This window comes from Podarcis cretensis, assembly GCF_951804945.1.
Source record: "Podarcis cretensis genome assembly, chromosome: 1".
NCBI classification, from domain to species: Eukaryota; Metazoa; Chordata; class Lepidosauria; order Squamata; family Lacertidae; genus Podarcis; species Podarcis cretensis.
Window position 1 is genome coordinate 49,233,595 of NC_137170.1, and position 17,689 is coordinate 49,251,283.

Below are 17,689 nucleotides of genomic sequence, written 5' to 3' on the forward strand. Positions count from 1 at the left end.
TTTTTTATATGCCACTTGATTGTAATAAAACTTCTAAGCAGTTTACAAGAAATGTTGAGATTTTCAGTAAAAACAGTTAAAAACAAATCATCCTACATTGAAAAGAGAATTAAATTGACAGTAGACCCAGGGATTTGTCAGTTTCCATTTCGGCAGTTTGGCCTAGACCTTTTCTCTCATTGCCGCTATTTGCCTCAGTCCCTCGGAAATTAGTTTTGGCACTGAGATCTGACTTACATCTTCAGCTGTGGAGGCAATTCATTCAGCTTCTCGGAAATCTCCTTTTCTTTCTTTAGCTTACCTTCGACTCCCTTCCCAACCCTTCCTAGGGTCTCTTGCTACTAAAATATCTAAATTAATTTTTGTTGCCTGCCTTTATATTTTTAGCAATGTGCTCAAATTATTTTTTTTAGCATTCCTTCTTGTCTGCCTGCATCCCCCCCTCCCCCAGGTTTGTGTTCCTTTTTTTGTTCTGCTCATTTGGAAAGACTTCCATTTTTCAAAGGAAGCCTTATTGCCTCAAGTACCTTCTTTGACTCTGCTCCTTAACCACACTGGCATCCTCTTGGTCCTTGTGGTGCCTTTCCTGATCTGTGGTATACACTCCAGTTGAGCTTCTAATAGTGTGTTTTAGACAACTCCCAATAATTTTGAAGTGATGTGGAGCCTTTCAACTTCCCTTTTACAAGAATGCACGATTTGATGTTTTAATGTAGGTTGTAAACCACCTTGAGATTTTTCTTCTTAAAAATATAAAATGGTATAGATGTGAAATGAATTAGTAACAACCACAGTAATAATAGTTAATGGAATTTGTAAGCCTTGATATATGGAGATAGCTGTTGATTGTTTGTTTTAAAACAAATTAAATGAATGGATAATTTATCAATGAACGGTAGGTATGTTAAGCCAAATGGAGCCCCCATGGTTAAAGGCACAATGTTCCTCAATTGAGTGTCAGGGGCAAACATATTTGTGGCTAGATCAGCCAGGCTTTTGCTCTCAGCCAGCAAGTCAGTTCTTAAGAACATGAGTGCAGCCACATACTGTACTCGTTGCAAACTGTATGTTCTTGTGGATTCATAGTTATGCTTGAGGAGGCTAGAACAGTTGTTTTCTTGACCCCAGGACAACCCACTATGGCACAGTGTGAAAACTTTTCCTCTACAGTTGTGCCAATCTCTGATTTATGACAGATGTCACATGCTCCATTCTTCAGGTTTCATAGCAGGGGAACAATAAGATTTTCTCCTTAGCCTGCCCTTTTTAGCTAAGTAGAGCTATCACTTATGATCACCATCAGGGAGGGATTTTTACACCCTGGTTTATATTTCTGGCAGCTGCGTGACAAAAGTGGCAGAGTTGGTAAAGTTGTTGAGCAAATAACTAGAAGAATTTAGAAAAAAAATAATAATGAGCCGATAAGAGTTTGAACTATGGAAAATTCCTCTGCTTTCAGAATGTTGAAAGACTAGTGTCTGGTTTATGAGCCCTTCTGAAATTGAAGTTTGAAACCCAAAGTTGGCAAAAGAGCTCCCATGTTTTAAAAACAGAGTGCAGAATAGAGGTGAAAAAAAAATCCATCACCATCTGATTTCATTTAGAAATGTCTGTTTCAGTGATGGGTGTGTTTATGCTGAAGAGTCTAGCACACAGTGAAAAAAAATCCTAATGCTCTCAGCATCTGAAAGCACCTTGGAATTGATCCTGTCTTTTTTCTTTTTCTTTTTTTGTAAAAAAGCAAAATTAAAACTAGCTTGGCTGCTGCCTCTTAGCTGGGATGGTCACATCCTATCCTAGTTGAGACCTGGGTACACTGTAAAGCAAGGTGGCCCAACTTTTCATACCAAGTGGGCCACAAGAGTACTTCAACACGGAACCCATGGACCACACACTGTCTGCCTTGTTGGGGGGTGAGGGGAGAGAGGTAAAAATTAAATACCCCCCTCAGCTCTTGCACTGCCTTTTTGGGAAGGGAAGGGGTCCTAGAGCCCTCACACCTCCTTCCCAAAGCTGGGAAACCACTAACTAGTGTTTGCGAAGGAGACATGGATGGGGTACATGTTCCTTCCAACTGTTCCTGTACTCCTGCTCTGATCAAACCACCTCATTGGTCATGTGGCTGAGGCCGATGAGAGTTCAAGTCCAACAGCCACAGGTCCCCCAGCCCTGTTTTAAGTTAACTCCCTGCTTCATTGCACTGCTGTAGCTTTCCATCTGCTTCGTATATCATCCCCCGCATCTAATATACTGCAGCACAGACTTTCCCAACCTGGCTACAGCTGGTGGCAGTTGTCCAAAACTTCTGGACGGCACCAAGTTGGGGAAGACGGCAGGATGTAGATATGGAATAGTTTTTGTCTCCATTTTTGTAGCATCCTAACAACTCTGTGAAAGGGGGGGTGGGTCAGATTGGCACCCATCTAACTTTTCCCTGCCACAAGGCCTTTAAGATACTAGGCTGCTGTCCAAAACTCAAGGCATCAGCCATTCCCAAAGGCAGGAGGGGGCACCGTGTGTTATTTGCTGTAGTGCTTCATGATCAGCATGAAACTGGTGTGCTGACATGGTAAGCAGATCATGTGCAACATTTAATTTGAGTTCAAAAGTTAGTCCAAAGGCTTCTCCCCAGCCTTGCCTTCTAAGACTTTTTTAACTGTGTAAAACTGGGGAGGGAACCGAAGATTGTTAATATATAGGAAAGCACAGGCTTTGTTCCCAACGTGTGCTACACTCCCTTTTCTTTTGTCCTGTATTCACACTTCTCTTCACTTCTGCTTTGTTTTTCAAACGGTGTCTGTCTGGTCATGTTTAGAATCCAGAAGAACTGTGGAATTTAACACCTAGCATTCTGCAGGTTTGCCTTCATTTCTATTCTGTCTTCTTTGGTCTTGTAAATCTTATGGCTGTAATTTTAGCCACTGCTGCTCAAACTCCTTCCTTTCTAGTATTTGTAAACTTTCCCTGCTGTGCCATATGTTAAATTACTCTTTTAGCCAGATACAGTAGCACAATATTGGTAACCTAGTCAAAGGGTTATATGTCTGTCAGATCTGAAGGGAGGAATGATTGGAAACTTCAGAAAAGTGGGACTTGGGCTAAAAAACCAAAAAACCTTTGAGTAAATGGAACTATTTCATGGATCGAGCACAAATAATTTTTTTTTTTAATTAAATGAATTTTGTTCCTGGAAAACTTAGACTTTTTTCTTCTTGAAGACACTGGGATGAAAATATTTTCTGAAGAGCTGGATTTGGCCACTTGATACTTTGGATTTGTTTTTGTTTGCTTGCTTTCATTTATTTTCCCAATGACCCCTAGCAAATTTGTTTAAGATGAAGCAGCATCAGTTCAGTGTTGATGTTGGACTTTTCTGGAGTCATTTTCTCCAATAACTCTACTTAGTCCATTCCAAGCACTGGCAGGAGCCTGGAGAAGTTTGGCCAGACCATTCATGCTTTTAGCCCTCATGTGTTCAGGCAAACACTTGAACACAACCTGAAGGACAGAGAGAACACAGGGACAGAACACCCTCAATATTTTGGGTCTGGTAATGCCCCCTCCCATTTTGTGGTTGAACCTGCAACACTTTAAATTCTCCAAATGTACTCATCAACCCCCAAAGGTTGGGGGAACCCTGCTTTAACCTTATGTTTAACCATTTGAATTTTCTCCATTCCTGGAGTGTTGGACAAGCACACAGTATGGACAAAGTTTCCAGGTGACCAGTTGGCCATGCTACTGAAATTAAGAGTACTATTAAGCAGTTGAATATCCTGTCAGCCAAGATATTATTTTCTCTTTGTATTTCTAGTCCACTTTCCACAATGTTCCCTCCCCTATTTCATTGGTCTTGGTCTTGGTACAGCCTTTCACCTTTTCCAACCCAGCTTTCAGTAACTGGAATCAGTGCCTCACCTTCTCTAAACTGAAAACTGTCACCTTAAGAAGATTTATGCATGGATGAGGGGAAGGAGGTCTGCTTAAAATGCTGTTAAAATTGGTGCTGCTCACTATAAAAGACCTGGGCATTATATGTCTAGCTAACCCCCGTCTTTTAAAGTTGCAGGTTAGTCTGCAGTCCTTTCGAAGTCATTTCAGAATTCAGTGCAAGCAATTTCTCTTGTGTGCCTTTTTCTGGAATGAAAGCTGAATCACTGGCAACTTATGACAAATCTTCCTAACTGGGCAAAACTGTTCTGCCTGTCTCTGCCATACATTGGGTATGCCTGGTGAGCATGCTGACCCAAGAAAGGTTTTCAAAACTGAAAAGATGTGAAAAATCAAGTTAACTGTCAAAACAGCTTTACTTTGCAAAGAAGAGAGCTAATTGCAGTTTTGGCTCCCAACAAGTCAGATGTGACTGGAGCATTAAAAATATTTTGCATTGCCAAATCAGCTTTATATTGAAAAATACATGGGTTGCATGTGGAAATAAATTAGGGCATTTGTTATCTAGATTACTTTCTTTGGCACTTTTATAAGATATTGCCCCTTACTGGTGGTAGGTTTGCTAGCTACCCTGAGGCTGTGATCAATTACTTCAGTAATTCTGCTTCCTCTTCCTCTTCCTCCAGTCCATGCCCAATTCTGACAGGGCCATGGGGCTCATGACAGCATAGCATTAGAGGAAGAAAAACTCAGTTTAAAATCTTACTGCTTTCTCTCATGCCCCAGCTTAAGGAATCCTCTTCAGCGGATGATCTGGAGCTCCCAGATCGAAACATAGCCTGTCTCAAGGGACTGTGAGGTAGACCAGGGGTAACGCTTTCTGAGTTTCAGATGCCAGGTAGCCACCAGGCCCTAGGGAACAGAGGTGCCTAAAGGTGCAGACTTTAGTTGCTGAAGTGCCCACCTAAGGAACAAAGACACTTTAGGAGTAAAGGAATATTTGTGAGTAAGCTACTGTATGTGAATAGTCCAAATCTGCAAGCAATAAAGATGGCTTGCAGCTGTGTCGTGAGTGGGGACTCAAATTAAAAGCCCTTAGTTCCAGACCGAGTGCTACAGCAGCATCTTTGCTCCAATTCCCTGGCTTCTGTTTATCTAGCTTAGCTGGTCACTAGATATCTCACCACACCCTGTGTTTGGATTTTGGACTGTTCCTGTGTTGCCTGCATTTTGGCTCTGACCTTGCTTCTCATGCTAGTCTTATATTTGGACTTTTTAAGATTGGGATGGCCCTGTGAGCTCCCAGCTGTTCTTCCTGTGTGGCACCTGGAACAGCACATTTGCTGATAACTCTTTCAGACTCCACATTATTTGATCAAGTTTAATGAGATCATCCAGCTTCTCTGCTGTATCAGGTGATGTGTGTATGTGTACATACTGTACATACAGGAAGCATAAACATAGGATGCACATTTTATAAGCACATTTACTAGCAGCAGTTCTGTGGAACATTCAAAATACCCTGAATGAAGCGCATTTAAAACACACAAAATATGTCAACGAGTGAAAGACATTTATGTGGCAGGAGCTCACTTGGTCCCCAGAGCTCCTATGTAAACAGCAGCTGTGTTGAGATCAGTCCAAAGTTGACTGTTCCAGGTTTTGGCTCACAACTGAAAGAGAATTCGGAGGTGTAAACATTTAAAGGGCCGTGATACACTGCCCTTCCTCTGTCTTGAATCAGTTACACAAACAATAAACTAATAGTACTGTCATGGGGCAGGAGCAGACAACACATGGGGAGGCAAAATTCCAAGGCTCTTAAGATCCTCAGAAACCTTATTCAAAGAGATCATGATTTCATCAGCTTCCTCAGGAATTTATGCCTTTCACCCCTGCCAGGTTTTCCTGATTACCAATCTTCTTTCCTCACCCCATAGAAATGAATGAAGCAAAAGTATTCATTCATTTCTATGGAGCAGGAGACAGGGGTTGCAAATGCAGTCAGGAAAACCCTCACACAGGAAACACGATTTCCATCTTACAAGAAGATGCACCTGGAGGGGGACTTATTTTTCTTTACGGCAGCAAGATAACTTATCCCTTCTGGGTTAGAAGCTTTTGACTGTTTCAGGTGGTTGTTGTTTTCGATATGGAGTGCCCTTTTGAACTGCCCAGTGAGAAGACTGTAGAATGCTTAGCTCTCATACTGATTCTATGATTCTACAGAAATACACAGTTTCTACTTTGCCCAGTGATTGCACCAGGTTCATTCTAGTTGAACTGGCTTAGGGATTATTATTTGATTATCTCGCCATGTGCTCTGGTATTTGTAACTCCAAAGTATTGCTACTGGACACTCCAATCTCTGCCGAGCAGTTCGAGATTTCAGCAGTCTTGGTGCTCAACCAGGGCTGGTGTTTCCTTCGGGGGAAATGTGGCATGGCAGAAGCTGTAGTGTCTTTATGAAATATGGTTTACTTCTACATATTTAGCCCTGAGTCTGGATGGAGCGAGGGATCAGAGCATCACATCTCATGAAGGGCTTCCTCCCTGTAACAGTGCAGCATTGGATTCAAAAGCAGCCCAAACGCCATCTCTCTGTCTCCTCCTCACAGCTTATCTGTCCCTCAGCCCGCATGGCCTCTGGCTCCACCCTTCTTCTTCCCCAAAACCCTTGCTAAAATGCAACCCATGCCTCAGGTAAAAAGGACATTCCCCCCCCCCGGGGTAACATCACACCCCCTGTAACCCTGGCAACCTCCCCCTCCCAACTCTGCTATATTTTTTCGCTAACTAACACACAGCTGGGGGAGGGACTCCACCCCCTTATTGTTTTGCTGTGTGCAAGGACAGCTAGCTAGCCCTAGCTTGACTGAACAGCTGCTTTACAAATATGGTGGCCTCTTGTAAGTGACAGGAAGCTTAGGCCAAAAGGTGAAAGGAGGGGCAGACAAAATATTAAGGAGGTAGAGTGAAAGAGCAGATGTAAAGGTCAGTTAAAACTGGAATGTCACATTGAAAGCTGTCAGGAGACCAAACTGCCTATTTGTCTTTTTAAATAACTGGCATTTGTATGATTGCGACGTCGACATTTAGATTGCAAAAACTGTTAAAGGACTCAAGTGAATTATGACTCAAGTGAAGTATTTTTTTTTCCTGTAGTGGTGAGCTCCTCAGTGTTATTACAACTGCTTGATGGTCTGCTACTTAGTGATGAATTAATGCAGCTTTTACAAAGCAACATAATGGTGGGATTTACATAATACAGGAATTTACTGTACCTTTTTTATTTCTTCAAAATGGTGTCGAGAAGTGAGTTGTAATAAAATTGTAGGAATAAGGGCAGAACAGCCAAAGCAGCTACGTTATGCTGAGGTTGTCCTGCCCTCTCTGTAATGTGCAGTACAACTTACTCCTACGTTCCTGTTATTGTTGCCCAGAGCATTTGTCCACTCCTGCTAGTGACAGCCAGTGATGTGGGGGCTGGGAAAACCCAGAGGCAGGGATGGCTTACAACAACACTCAGTTGCCCTGAGTGAGGTGCTAAGAATGTCTTCAGCAGGTAGGAGTTGCAGGCTCTCTCATTCAGAGGTAGGATACTTTGGGCATGATGCTGACCTTAGTCAAGCCAAAGAGCTATGCTAGTGGACCAATAGAACCTGAGGAAGACTGTTGAATTTATAACATCCCTTTGAGATGGTTGTTTTTTACCTTCTGATATATCTACTGAGTGGGTAATTTTGCCTTCAGCAGTATCAAGGGCATATTTGGCATATTTGGCATATTTGTTATTTTTAGTCTTGTCTTTGTTTCATTACTGGGCACTTATGAAAGTTGTGACACTATGACTTTCTTTTGCATGTGGAACACTCAAAAGTTTTGTTGCTTGACTCTGACGTACCAGTTAATACAATGGCATTTGCTTTGTGAGACTGGGAAGCCTTGCTTGTCAGTTGGCTGGACTGCAATATTGCCCAAGGCAGAAACGGCTAGGAATGATCTTCTGTGATGGTTCTAATTGTGAGTTGTATTGCCTTGAAGTTCATGTTTTATATTTGTGGTTCTGACTGAACTTGTTACCAGTAGCTGGAATGAAACAGAGTTGGGTGCCCATTGTACAATTGCAAAACATTTCCCTTGTTCTAAAACCCTATGGAGATAAGTGTTTGCATCAAAGACACAATGTTCTAAGGCAGGATGCAAAGAAGTCAGATGAATGTAATGTCAGGGACACTTGACAGCAGTCTTGTTCCCATAGAGAGGGCAACTCCTTTCAACAGCTGTGGGGTTCAGCCAACCTGACGGAACAACTTCTGTCTCCATTCAAACTGATATCCTCAAAGTTGATTTTTCTGCCTGTATGGGACTTATATTCCCACGCACCCCTCCATCAGGTTGATGGCAAGTTTGGAGGGGCATGATCTAGCTTGGGAAATGGCATAGAGTGAAAGGATTAAGCTGCTGCTAAGATCAAAACTGGAAACTTCAGTGGCAACTTTATTTTATAAAGAGTCAACAAGAGCTGACCTTTGCATTGTGTTTGTTTGGTTTGGTTGCATGTTGTTTACCACTGCTCCGTTCCATTGTTGCAAGCAGTTATACCAGGTGAGATTAGTTGTGCAAGACCATGGAGCCTGCCACCAATTCTCTGTTCCAGAATTGGTCTTCTGAGACAAATTTCTTCTGAGAGGTTTCACATACACGATTACTCTTGTAAAAAAATGTTTGGAACCCTGCATGGGGAAAACGTAATTTGATGTGAGCGGGGGTGGGGGTGAGGAATAGAAGCAGCTTTTTCCAAAATAAAAGAGTATCATGTTTTATTTATTTATCAATTTATTTATTGCAAATACTCCTTCCTCCAAAAGAAGCCCAGGGCAATATACAACAAAAGATAAAACAATAAAATACATAAATAAAGAAAATGCATGGGAAAGCCAAAAATATCTGTAAATGAACAAAATAATACAAACACAGAATAGTCCACTGTGGTTAGGCATTTGAGGGCAAATTGTAATGGCTGGGGTAAGTGAAATTGCCTTCAACTGATGTCTAAATGCAAACAAGTAGGACAACAGTGGACATTGCAGTTAGGGTGGCATTAATGGAGAAGGCCCTGCTGCATGTTCCCAAATCACAAATCCTAGGGAGGACTGCAAATAGACACACCCACCCTGGTAGATTTAAAAAATTGAGTCAGCTGGTATTGGAGGAGCTCCCAAAGATGCTTGTGTGTAACAGTTATTTAGGACATCCGGTTCATCTGCTGGTTCAGCGATGACATAGGAGCAAGATAGGAAGCTGCCATATCCAGAGCCAACCTTTTGTCTATTTAGCTCACTGACTGGTTGTGAGTCTCCAGGGTCTCAGACAGGACACGTTCCCAGCCCTGCCTGGATGATGCCTTGTTGAGAGGAGGTTAGGATACAAACAACCAAACGAATCAAAAGTAGTTATTGCAACATCCTCGGTAGCTTAACCAAAACAAAATTTAATGAGGCTCAGCAAAGACAAAAATACATTAGTCTACTTTTCATTCATGCCATGGCAATAAGGTGTGCACACAAATGTACACATCAAAAGAGTGGTGGCCATGGCCAAACTCTGTTATCTGCCACCTTCACTATCCTTTAGTTTGAAAGACTTGAATATCAGCAAGTCCAGCTCTGATTTGGGCTTAATTCTTTCTTTGCCGCCGTGCTTCAGGTAGGCTCTCTGGCTTTTTCTTTATTCATTTTTAAACAACAAAGCACTGCTGTTAAACCATCAAAGACTGTAAAATGCCTATGTGGATGATGGTGATGGGGAGATGGGATCACGACATCACAGCTGCCAGCCAATCAACATTGCTTGTGGTTTAAGTCTGTCGCAAACCTGCTGAATCCCAGTGGCAATGAGCGTGCTTCACTCCTAACCTGCCCTCCAGTGGGAGCCTCTGCTGGATTTGGGTTCTTTCTACGAAGAACATGTCAGGATCCAACCCATTATTTATGATTACACTTTAGTGTCATTCCTTCAAGGACGGTGTACACGGGGCCCCTACTTTTATTCTCGTAGTGGTCCTTTGAGGTAAATCAGTGTGAGAGATGGTCGCCGGCCCCAAGGTCAACTTCATGACTGAGCTGAGTTTGGTAGGCGAATAATTGTTCCTGGAGAACCTGCACAGCTGCTCACAAGAATCTCAGGAAACACAGGTGCTAGTATTCTGCTTATCACCTCTTCTTGTCCCTGTCCGTGTTTGTAAAGGAAGCGAGTTTGGCATCTTTCAGCAAACTTTCCTTCTTCAAAAGATTTCCCCTCCCACACAAGCACAACACCCCTTCCCATAGGAAGTGTGGCAGCACTTACTGGTTTCCTGCTGCTGACTGACTTCTGCTAGGTGTAATTTAGTGTTGTACAGGGGAAAACAATATAATGGGTGGTACTGTTGTCAAGAGGGATGTTATGGTCGGGTTCTGTAATTCCATGTGCAGCCGGACTTTGAAATGTCTCAGCCAAGTGAAATCTATGGTTAGAGGCAGTGTTGGACATGTTCGGCACGTACAAGGGAGGCACGAAACCAAATCAAGCTGCTTGGTTTTCAGTGAAGAAAACGTGGGTTTCTGCTTCAGTTTGTAAAGTAAGGCCTTGTTTCATAGTCTGCATGCCAGTATTGTTTGAGGTGCACAGAAGAGTCCATGGTTTGCAGAACTTAGCAGAAGAACCTCTCACGTACAGCTGCCAACTCCTTTGGGCAGTGAGGGAAATGGAAAGCAAGTTGCCAGAGTGCAGGAGGGAGGAGAGAAGGGGCAGCACCTGCTGCTGAGTGATCTGCATAGTGAGCACTGGCTGAGGAACAGGGGCGGACGGGGGAGTGTACTGCCCTTCACCATCGGGGAGGGGGTACCATCGCAGCTGCCCCCCAACTTGCGCCACGCACCATGCCCCTGGGATGCGTGCCAGCCACCCCCCTACCTGCTCTTCACCCCCAGTGCCAGAGCATGCAGCTTCACCACTGATTGTGTGTCCACAGATATAGAAGCAAGTGCACACGCACATGGAAAGGGCAGTGGCTCCTGCCCTTTCTGACACATGGCAACATGAACTAAATGAGGAGACAAAGCTACTGTTCAAAATCAAGTAGAATTGTGAGCATGTACTATTGGATTGCTGTGATATATTTGACATTATTGACTGAAGTCAATTGAATGTTAAACAGTGTCGATCGACCACTTTGTCTTAGAAGCCATAAGTTCTAGTGCAGTTGGCCTCCAATCAACCATTTGGCAGCTTGCTTGCTTGCTTATTTATTTATTTATTTATTTATTTATTACATCTATAGACCCACTTTTCCTCCAAAGAGCTCAGAGTGGTGCACATGGTTCCCTGGTCTCCATGTTATCCTTACAACAACCGTGTGAGGTAGATCACTCAAGTCTATGGTGGCCCAGGATTATTCAGTGAGGTTCATGGGTGGGTTGGAATTTGGACCTTGGTCTTCCAGTTCCTGGCCCAACACACTCCTATACCATACTGGCCTTAGTGGATGACACAAAGTAAACTAAGATGGTAAAAATGGAAGGTTTCTGCCAGAAGCTCTAAAAGGAACTCTTATAATTTTAGCAAATATACCCCCCTTTCTCTCAAAGTACTAGAACCAGGGGTCATCTGATGAAACTGAATGGCAGCACAGATAAGGTGGAAGGCACTTCTTCATACAATGCACAAATAATGTAGAATCATAGAATCATAGAGTTGGAAGAGACCACAAGGGCCATCGAGTCCAACCCCTTGCCAAGCAGGACACCATCAGAGCACTCCTGACATATGGTTGTCAAGCCTCTGCTTAAAGACCTCCAAAGAAGGAGACTCCACCACACTCCTTGGCAGCAAATTCCACTGTCGAACAGCTCTTACTGTCAGGAAGTTCTTCCTAATGTTTAGGTGGAATCTTCTTTCTTGTAGTTTGGAACCATCGCTCCGTGTCCGCTTCTCTGGAGCAGCAGAAAATAACCTTTCTCCCTCCTCTATGTTACATCCTTTTATATATTTGAACATGGCTATCATATCACCCCTTAACCTCCTCTTCTCCAGGTTAAACATGCCCAGCTCCCTTAGCCGTTCCTCATAAGGCATCGTTTCCAGGCCTTTGACCATTTTGGTTGCCCTCCTCTGGACACGTTCCAGTTTGTCAGTGTCCTTCTTGAACTGTGGTGCCCAGAACTGGACACAGTACTCCAGGTGAGGTCTGACCAGAGCAGAATACAGTGGCACTATTACTTCCCTTGATCTAGATGCTATACTCCTATTGATGCAGCCCAGAATTGCATTGGCTTTTTTAGCTGTCACCCATCTTGTATTTGTGCCTCTCATTTTTTTTTGCCCAAGTGCAATACTTTACATTTCTCCCTATTAAAATTCATCTTGTTTGTTTTGGCCCAGTTCTCTAATCTGTCAAGGTCGTTTTGAAGTGTGATCCTGTCCTCTGGGGTGTTAGCCACCCCTCCCAGTTTGGTGTCATCTGCAAATTTGATCAGGATGCCCTTGAGTCCATCATCCAAGTCGTTGATAAAGATGTTGAATAAGACAGGGCCCAAGACAGAACCCTGTGGCACCCCACTAGTCACTCTTCTCCAGGATGAAGAGGAACCATTGATGAGCACCCTTTGGGTTCGGTCAGTCAGCCAGTTACAAATCCACTGAGTGGTAGCATAGTCAAGACCGCATTTTACCAGTTTCTTTACAAGAATATCATGGGGCACCTTGTCAAATGCCTTGCTGAAATCAAGGTAGGCTACATCCACTGCATTCCCTTCATCTTACCAGGCTTGTAATTCTGTCAAAAAACGAGATCAGGTTAGTCTGACATGACTTATTTTTCAGAAATCCATGCTGACTATTGGTGATCACAGCATTCCTTTCTAGGTGCTCACAGACTGTTTGCTTAATGATCTGCTCCAGAATCTTCCCTGATATTGATGTCAGACTGACTGGGTGGTAATTATTTGGGTTCTCTCTTTTCCCCTTTTTGAAAATAGGGACAACATTTGCCCTCCTCCAGTCTGCCGGGACTTCGCCTGTTCTCCAGGAATTCTCAAAGATGACTGCCAGTGGTTCTGAGATCACATCTGCCAGTTCTTTTAATACTCTTGGATGCAGTTCATCTGGCCCTGGAGACTTGAATACATCTAAACTAGCCAAGTATTCTTGTACTATCGCCTTAGTTATTCTGGGCTGTGTTTCCTCTGCTGAAATAGTTTGTTGAAATAGTTTGGGCTGAAATAGTTTGGGCTGTGTTTCCTCTGCTGTATAGTTTGGCTTCCTGGGTCATGCAAACCAGGGCATAGGGGATTGTACTACAGAAATTAGGAGCAATAGCACACACTGGTGGCTTCTGGAACATGCAGAGTTTTTGCCTTGGGGCAGGACATTACCTATGCTGTCAGCTCCATCAACCTTGTCTGTAGTTTTTCTGCAATAACCACCATTGGCCTCTCTGCTGTTAAGGAAGTGAACAGTACAAAGGCTATCCCAACACTCACATTGCTCGGGGAACGAAGACCACAATAGCACGTTCCTGTTTGCAACCTGCACTTCAGTTTTTTATTGGAGCTTTTCCTATTTTTGACCACACTGTGGCTAAACCATCATCCTTGCATTGTGTGGTTAGACTGCAGAATGTAGCTGTAACTTCATAAAAACATATTGCTATCAGCATGTATATTGCCATTCTTCTCTTAGCCTTTGAAAAGAAAGTTTGTCTCTTCTTTATTTTGTTTTTAAGGAGTAGCTTGAAGAACAGTGATCCATAAAACATGTTGAGATTATTGTACTGCATTTTTTAGGTAGGAGTATTGTATCTCATTCCATATTTTCCTTAAAACATTTTTGGTTTAAGATTATTAAAATACTAATTCTGCACCTGGGTGGTGGCCCACAATTTTGTCTTTTTTCTTGATTGGGATGCAGCCCTCTTTTCTTTTTTCTTACCTTGTATCAGCAGGTGAAGCAAATGTGTTTTCCTTTTTTCTAAGGGAAAATCCTAGGTTTCAGTTACATGGTCCTGTTTCAGATCTCATATCACACACTCAAATTAATGCTAGTCAGAGGCACAAAACTCTAATTTTAGTCCATTCATCATTCTCCTAATTAAGGGCCAGCTAATGAGTTGCCAGCTCAAATGCTTTACTTTAATTTCATGGTGCTTTCCTCTCCTTAAAGCTGCATAGGCTGAGACAGGCTTACGCCTGCTTCCTATGGAGCAATGATACGTCTCTTACTGTTATCCAAACCATTCTCTGTATGGAACCTTTATTTGATGATTAGCTTCAGATCGATGGCTTTTCTCCAGTGCAGCATAACTGTCTTATTTCTAGCTACTACGTGGCATAATTCCTCTCCACCCACTTGGTTAGAAATCACTGGCTCTGCCATTGAAACAACAGTTTTGCTTGCTCCACAGGATGGTAAATTGTAGCCAGCGGCTTGCACCGCTGTGAATAAGAGATAAGGTGGATGGAGCACACCATAATTCCTAGCCTTGCATGTTATGTGTGTGTGACACTGTCTTTCAGTACCCATCTCAGAGCTTAGAAGAGTCAACATGATTGTTGAGCAATAGAGCCAGTGTGGTGTAGTGGTTAAGAGTGGTAGTCTCGTAATCTGGGGAACCGGGTTCGATTCCCCGCTCCTCCACATGCAGCTGCTGGGTGATCTTGGGCCAGTCACACTTCTCTGAAGTCTCTCAGCCCCACTCACCTCACAGAGTGTTTGTTGTGGGGGAGGAAGGGAAAGGAGAATGTTAGCCGCTTTGAGACTCCTTAAGGGGAGTGAAGGGGGACACAGGTGGCGCTGTGGGTAAAACCTCAGTGCCTAGGACTTGCCGATCGTATGGTCGGCGGTTCGAATCCCCGCAGCAGGGTGAGCTCCCGTCTTTCGGTCCCAGCTCCTGCCCACCTAGAAGTTCGAAAGCACCCCTAAGTGCAAGTAGATAAATAGGTACCGCCTTCTAGCGGGAAGGTAAACGGTGTTTCCGTGTGCTGCGCTGGCTCGCCAGATGCAGCTTGTCACGCTGGCCACGTGACCCGGAAGTGTCTCCGGACAACGCTGGCCCCGGCCTCTTAAGTGAGATGGGCGCACAACCCTAGAGTCGGACACGACTGGCCCGTACGGGCAGGGGTACCTAAAAAAAAAAAGGGGAGTGAAAGGCGGGATATCAAATCCAAACTCCTCTTCTTCTTAGTACAATTGAACTTGATAGGTGATGTCTTTGTGGCTCAGAAGAAAATGAAATACATCTTGCTGCTTTGTAACTTTTATAGAGATCTCCAGAGCTGATTGCCCCAATAATAGCCATTTTTGATCCCAGGAAATGGCTTGCGTATTACACTTCTCATTTCTTCTCTGTTACAAACAGAAACCGTAGCTAAAATTATGTTGAGCGCAAGGAGGACACTGGCTGAAATCTTTTCCCAAGCCAATGTAACCAGGGTCCCTACCTGTCAATAGAGCCATTTGATATTGTATCTCATTTTTGTATGTTAACAGATGTCTGAGTCCTACTGCGAAGTCTGTTGACTGGTTCAATAAATTGATTGAGCCATACAACTGAAGCTATCCGTTAAGGGTTTCCTTTTGTTTTCAGGCGGCTTTTAAGTTGTTGCAAGGTTTCACTATTGATTTTGTTGGGGCTGTATTTCTGTATTGCTTTTCTCTTTGTTCTTTTATTGTGAGTGGCATTGTTCTTCTTGGAATTTTGAATTTTTGCTTTTTGATTGTGAGCCATCCTATTGGCACTGAACGTATGGGACATTTTTTAAAAATAGAAATAAATAAATATGTAAAGCCAGCTGCCCTGTGCAAAATGTGGCTCTTAAAGCAACTTTTATCTGCTTCCCTGCCCTGGCAGAAGCACACCTGATTTCTTTTTTAAAATCAAGGTGGTTGTTTTTTAAGTGAATGGATTGCCCAGCATTGCACCTGTATGAAAAAGAAAACTGTTCCTAAATTCACATGTGTGAGAGAGACATTCTCAAATGCATGCCCTCCGTTACTTTGAAACCATGACTGCTAAATGGTGCTGACTTCATTAGAAAGCCTGGCCATCTGTGAAGAGGGTGGGTTGTGCATCCTAACACAGTGGCCCACACAGCTGTCTGGAGAACAGCATTGCCCTGAGGTTTGCCCTCACGGATAAAGAGGGACAACTGGGAATAGGTAAATTCCTTCTCTTGCTATAGCCAGCCAAAATGACTGAGACAACACTTAAAGCCAACCTGCCTGTCCTCTTCAAAGGACAAGAAGTTTGCCACGATTCTAGCTTCTGCTTTTTTGGAAAACAGCAGCTATTCCCCATCCTTCTGACCCTGACCTTCCCTCCTACATGTCTGCTTTCTATGTTTTCCATCCATCCCAGCACCAACTGTCCATTCCATAGCAGAACATGCATAGATCCCGGCATGCATTCATGCACATGCACTCTGTGGTTTGGGGAACTAATCCAACTCTGGCATTAGAAAGGGGAATGGAGTAATATTACTCTAACCCCACACCCCACACACATCCTAAAACCACACAGGAATTCCCCATACAAACCAACAAAGTTGTAACAAAGTTGTAACAAAGTGCTGTAACAAAGTTGAGGTGATTGGGTAAGTGGGGCAGTAGTCCTTGCCCCCAGTCCAGTGTGAATCAATAATATCTGTTGCTAAAGAGCATTCAGCCCAAATGTGACTTGCTTGGTAAGGGGAGAGGTCCCACTGCGTCAGGATCCTATTCCCCCTTCTAGGTGATCCACGCAGTCCAAGAGGGCTTGCCCTATACTCCGAGAACAACTGCTGTAGAATACAATGGATAGCATGCAAGAGTTGGAGAGAGGAGCTACCTGTTTCCTAGCTTTGATAAAGAGACAAGCTTGCAAACCTCTGGCCTGGAAGGGAGCTTCTGAACCCTTGAAAGCAAAACACCATGGAGAAGATTTGTCATTTCTACAGAAGCAGTATGGTGGCAAAAGCTACACTTGTTAGCCTTCATCCTGCCATTCAGCCACTTAAGATATTGGCGGTTTTCTTGCAATCTTGTTGTTGTTGGCATCTGTCTGTCTCAGGAGACAATGAAGGAAGTGCGCCTTTGAGGGTGAAGTCAAACTGCTGGAGGCTTACAGCGTCTGCTGTGGCTTGGAAATCATAGCCTTGTTCGGGGAAAATGAGTGTGCTCTCTGTTTTTGATCAGACGCCTATTGGAAAACAGTAAATGAAGGAACCCTATTGGGAGGGTATCCTTGCATCCAGATCTGTAGAGTACATTCAGGCTGCATGGCCCAAATTGCCTTGAATTTTTTTCTTGCCAGCACTCATTCTCACTCATGGCCTTTTTATCTCCAGGACGTTTCTGCCCTGCAGAACTTCGATATAATTATTCCCTGACACTCACCAAGTAAATCACAGCACCGGTGCTATTGAAATATGGGTTTCTTTTCAGCAGCCCGATATGTTCTCTTTGGAGATTAATTATTCCCTTTTCTTTTCTCTTCCAGACATTTACAGCCTGGTGTAACTCTCACCTCCGCAAAGCTGGCACACAGATTGAGAACATAGAAGAAGATTTCAGGGATGGCCTTAAACTTATGTTACTCCTGGAAGTCATATCAGGTAAGACAGCCATTGTGCTAAGGTTAAATGCTTTGGGGGGAATCTAGTGAGTCTGCTAAAGTACAGGGGCTAATAGTTCAAGCTTGCACAAAGGTAAGGAAGAAAAAACAAGTGTGGCCATCTTGTGTACTAGCATCATGGACTTAGGATGTGGTTTGAAATTTCAG

The 17,689-nt window shown here is 43.4% G+C and overlaps 1 protein-coding gene across 5 annotated transcripts in view; it reads left to right on the top strand.

Annotated features, from left to right (window-relative positions):
* The window catches only part of ACTN1 (actinin alpha 1), a 94,126-nt gene that overhangs the window by 31,706 nt on the left and 44,731 nt on the right, over positions 1 to 17,689 (top strand). For all 5 annotated transcript variants that reach the window (XM_079953629.1, XM_079953631.1, XM_079953628.1 and 2 more), the window contains exon 2: positions 17,408 to 17,522. In XM_079953629.1, the coding sequence (XP_079809755.1) occupies positions 17,408 to 17,522 (115 nt within the window). The remainder of the gene's footprint in view (positions 1 to 17,407; positions 17,523 to 17,689) is intronic.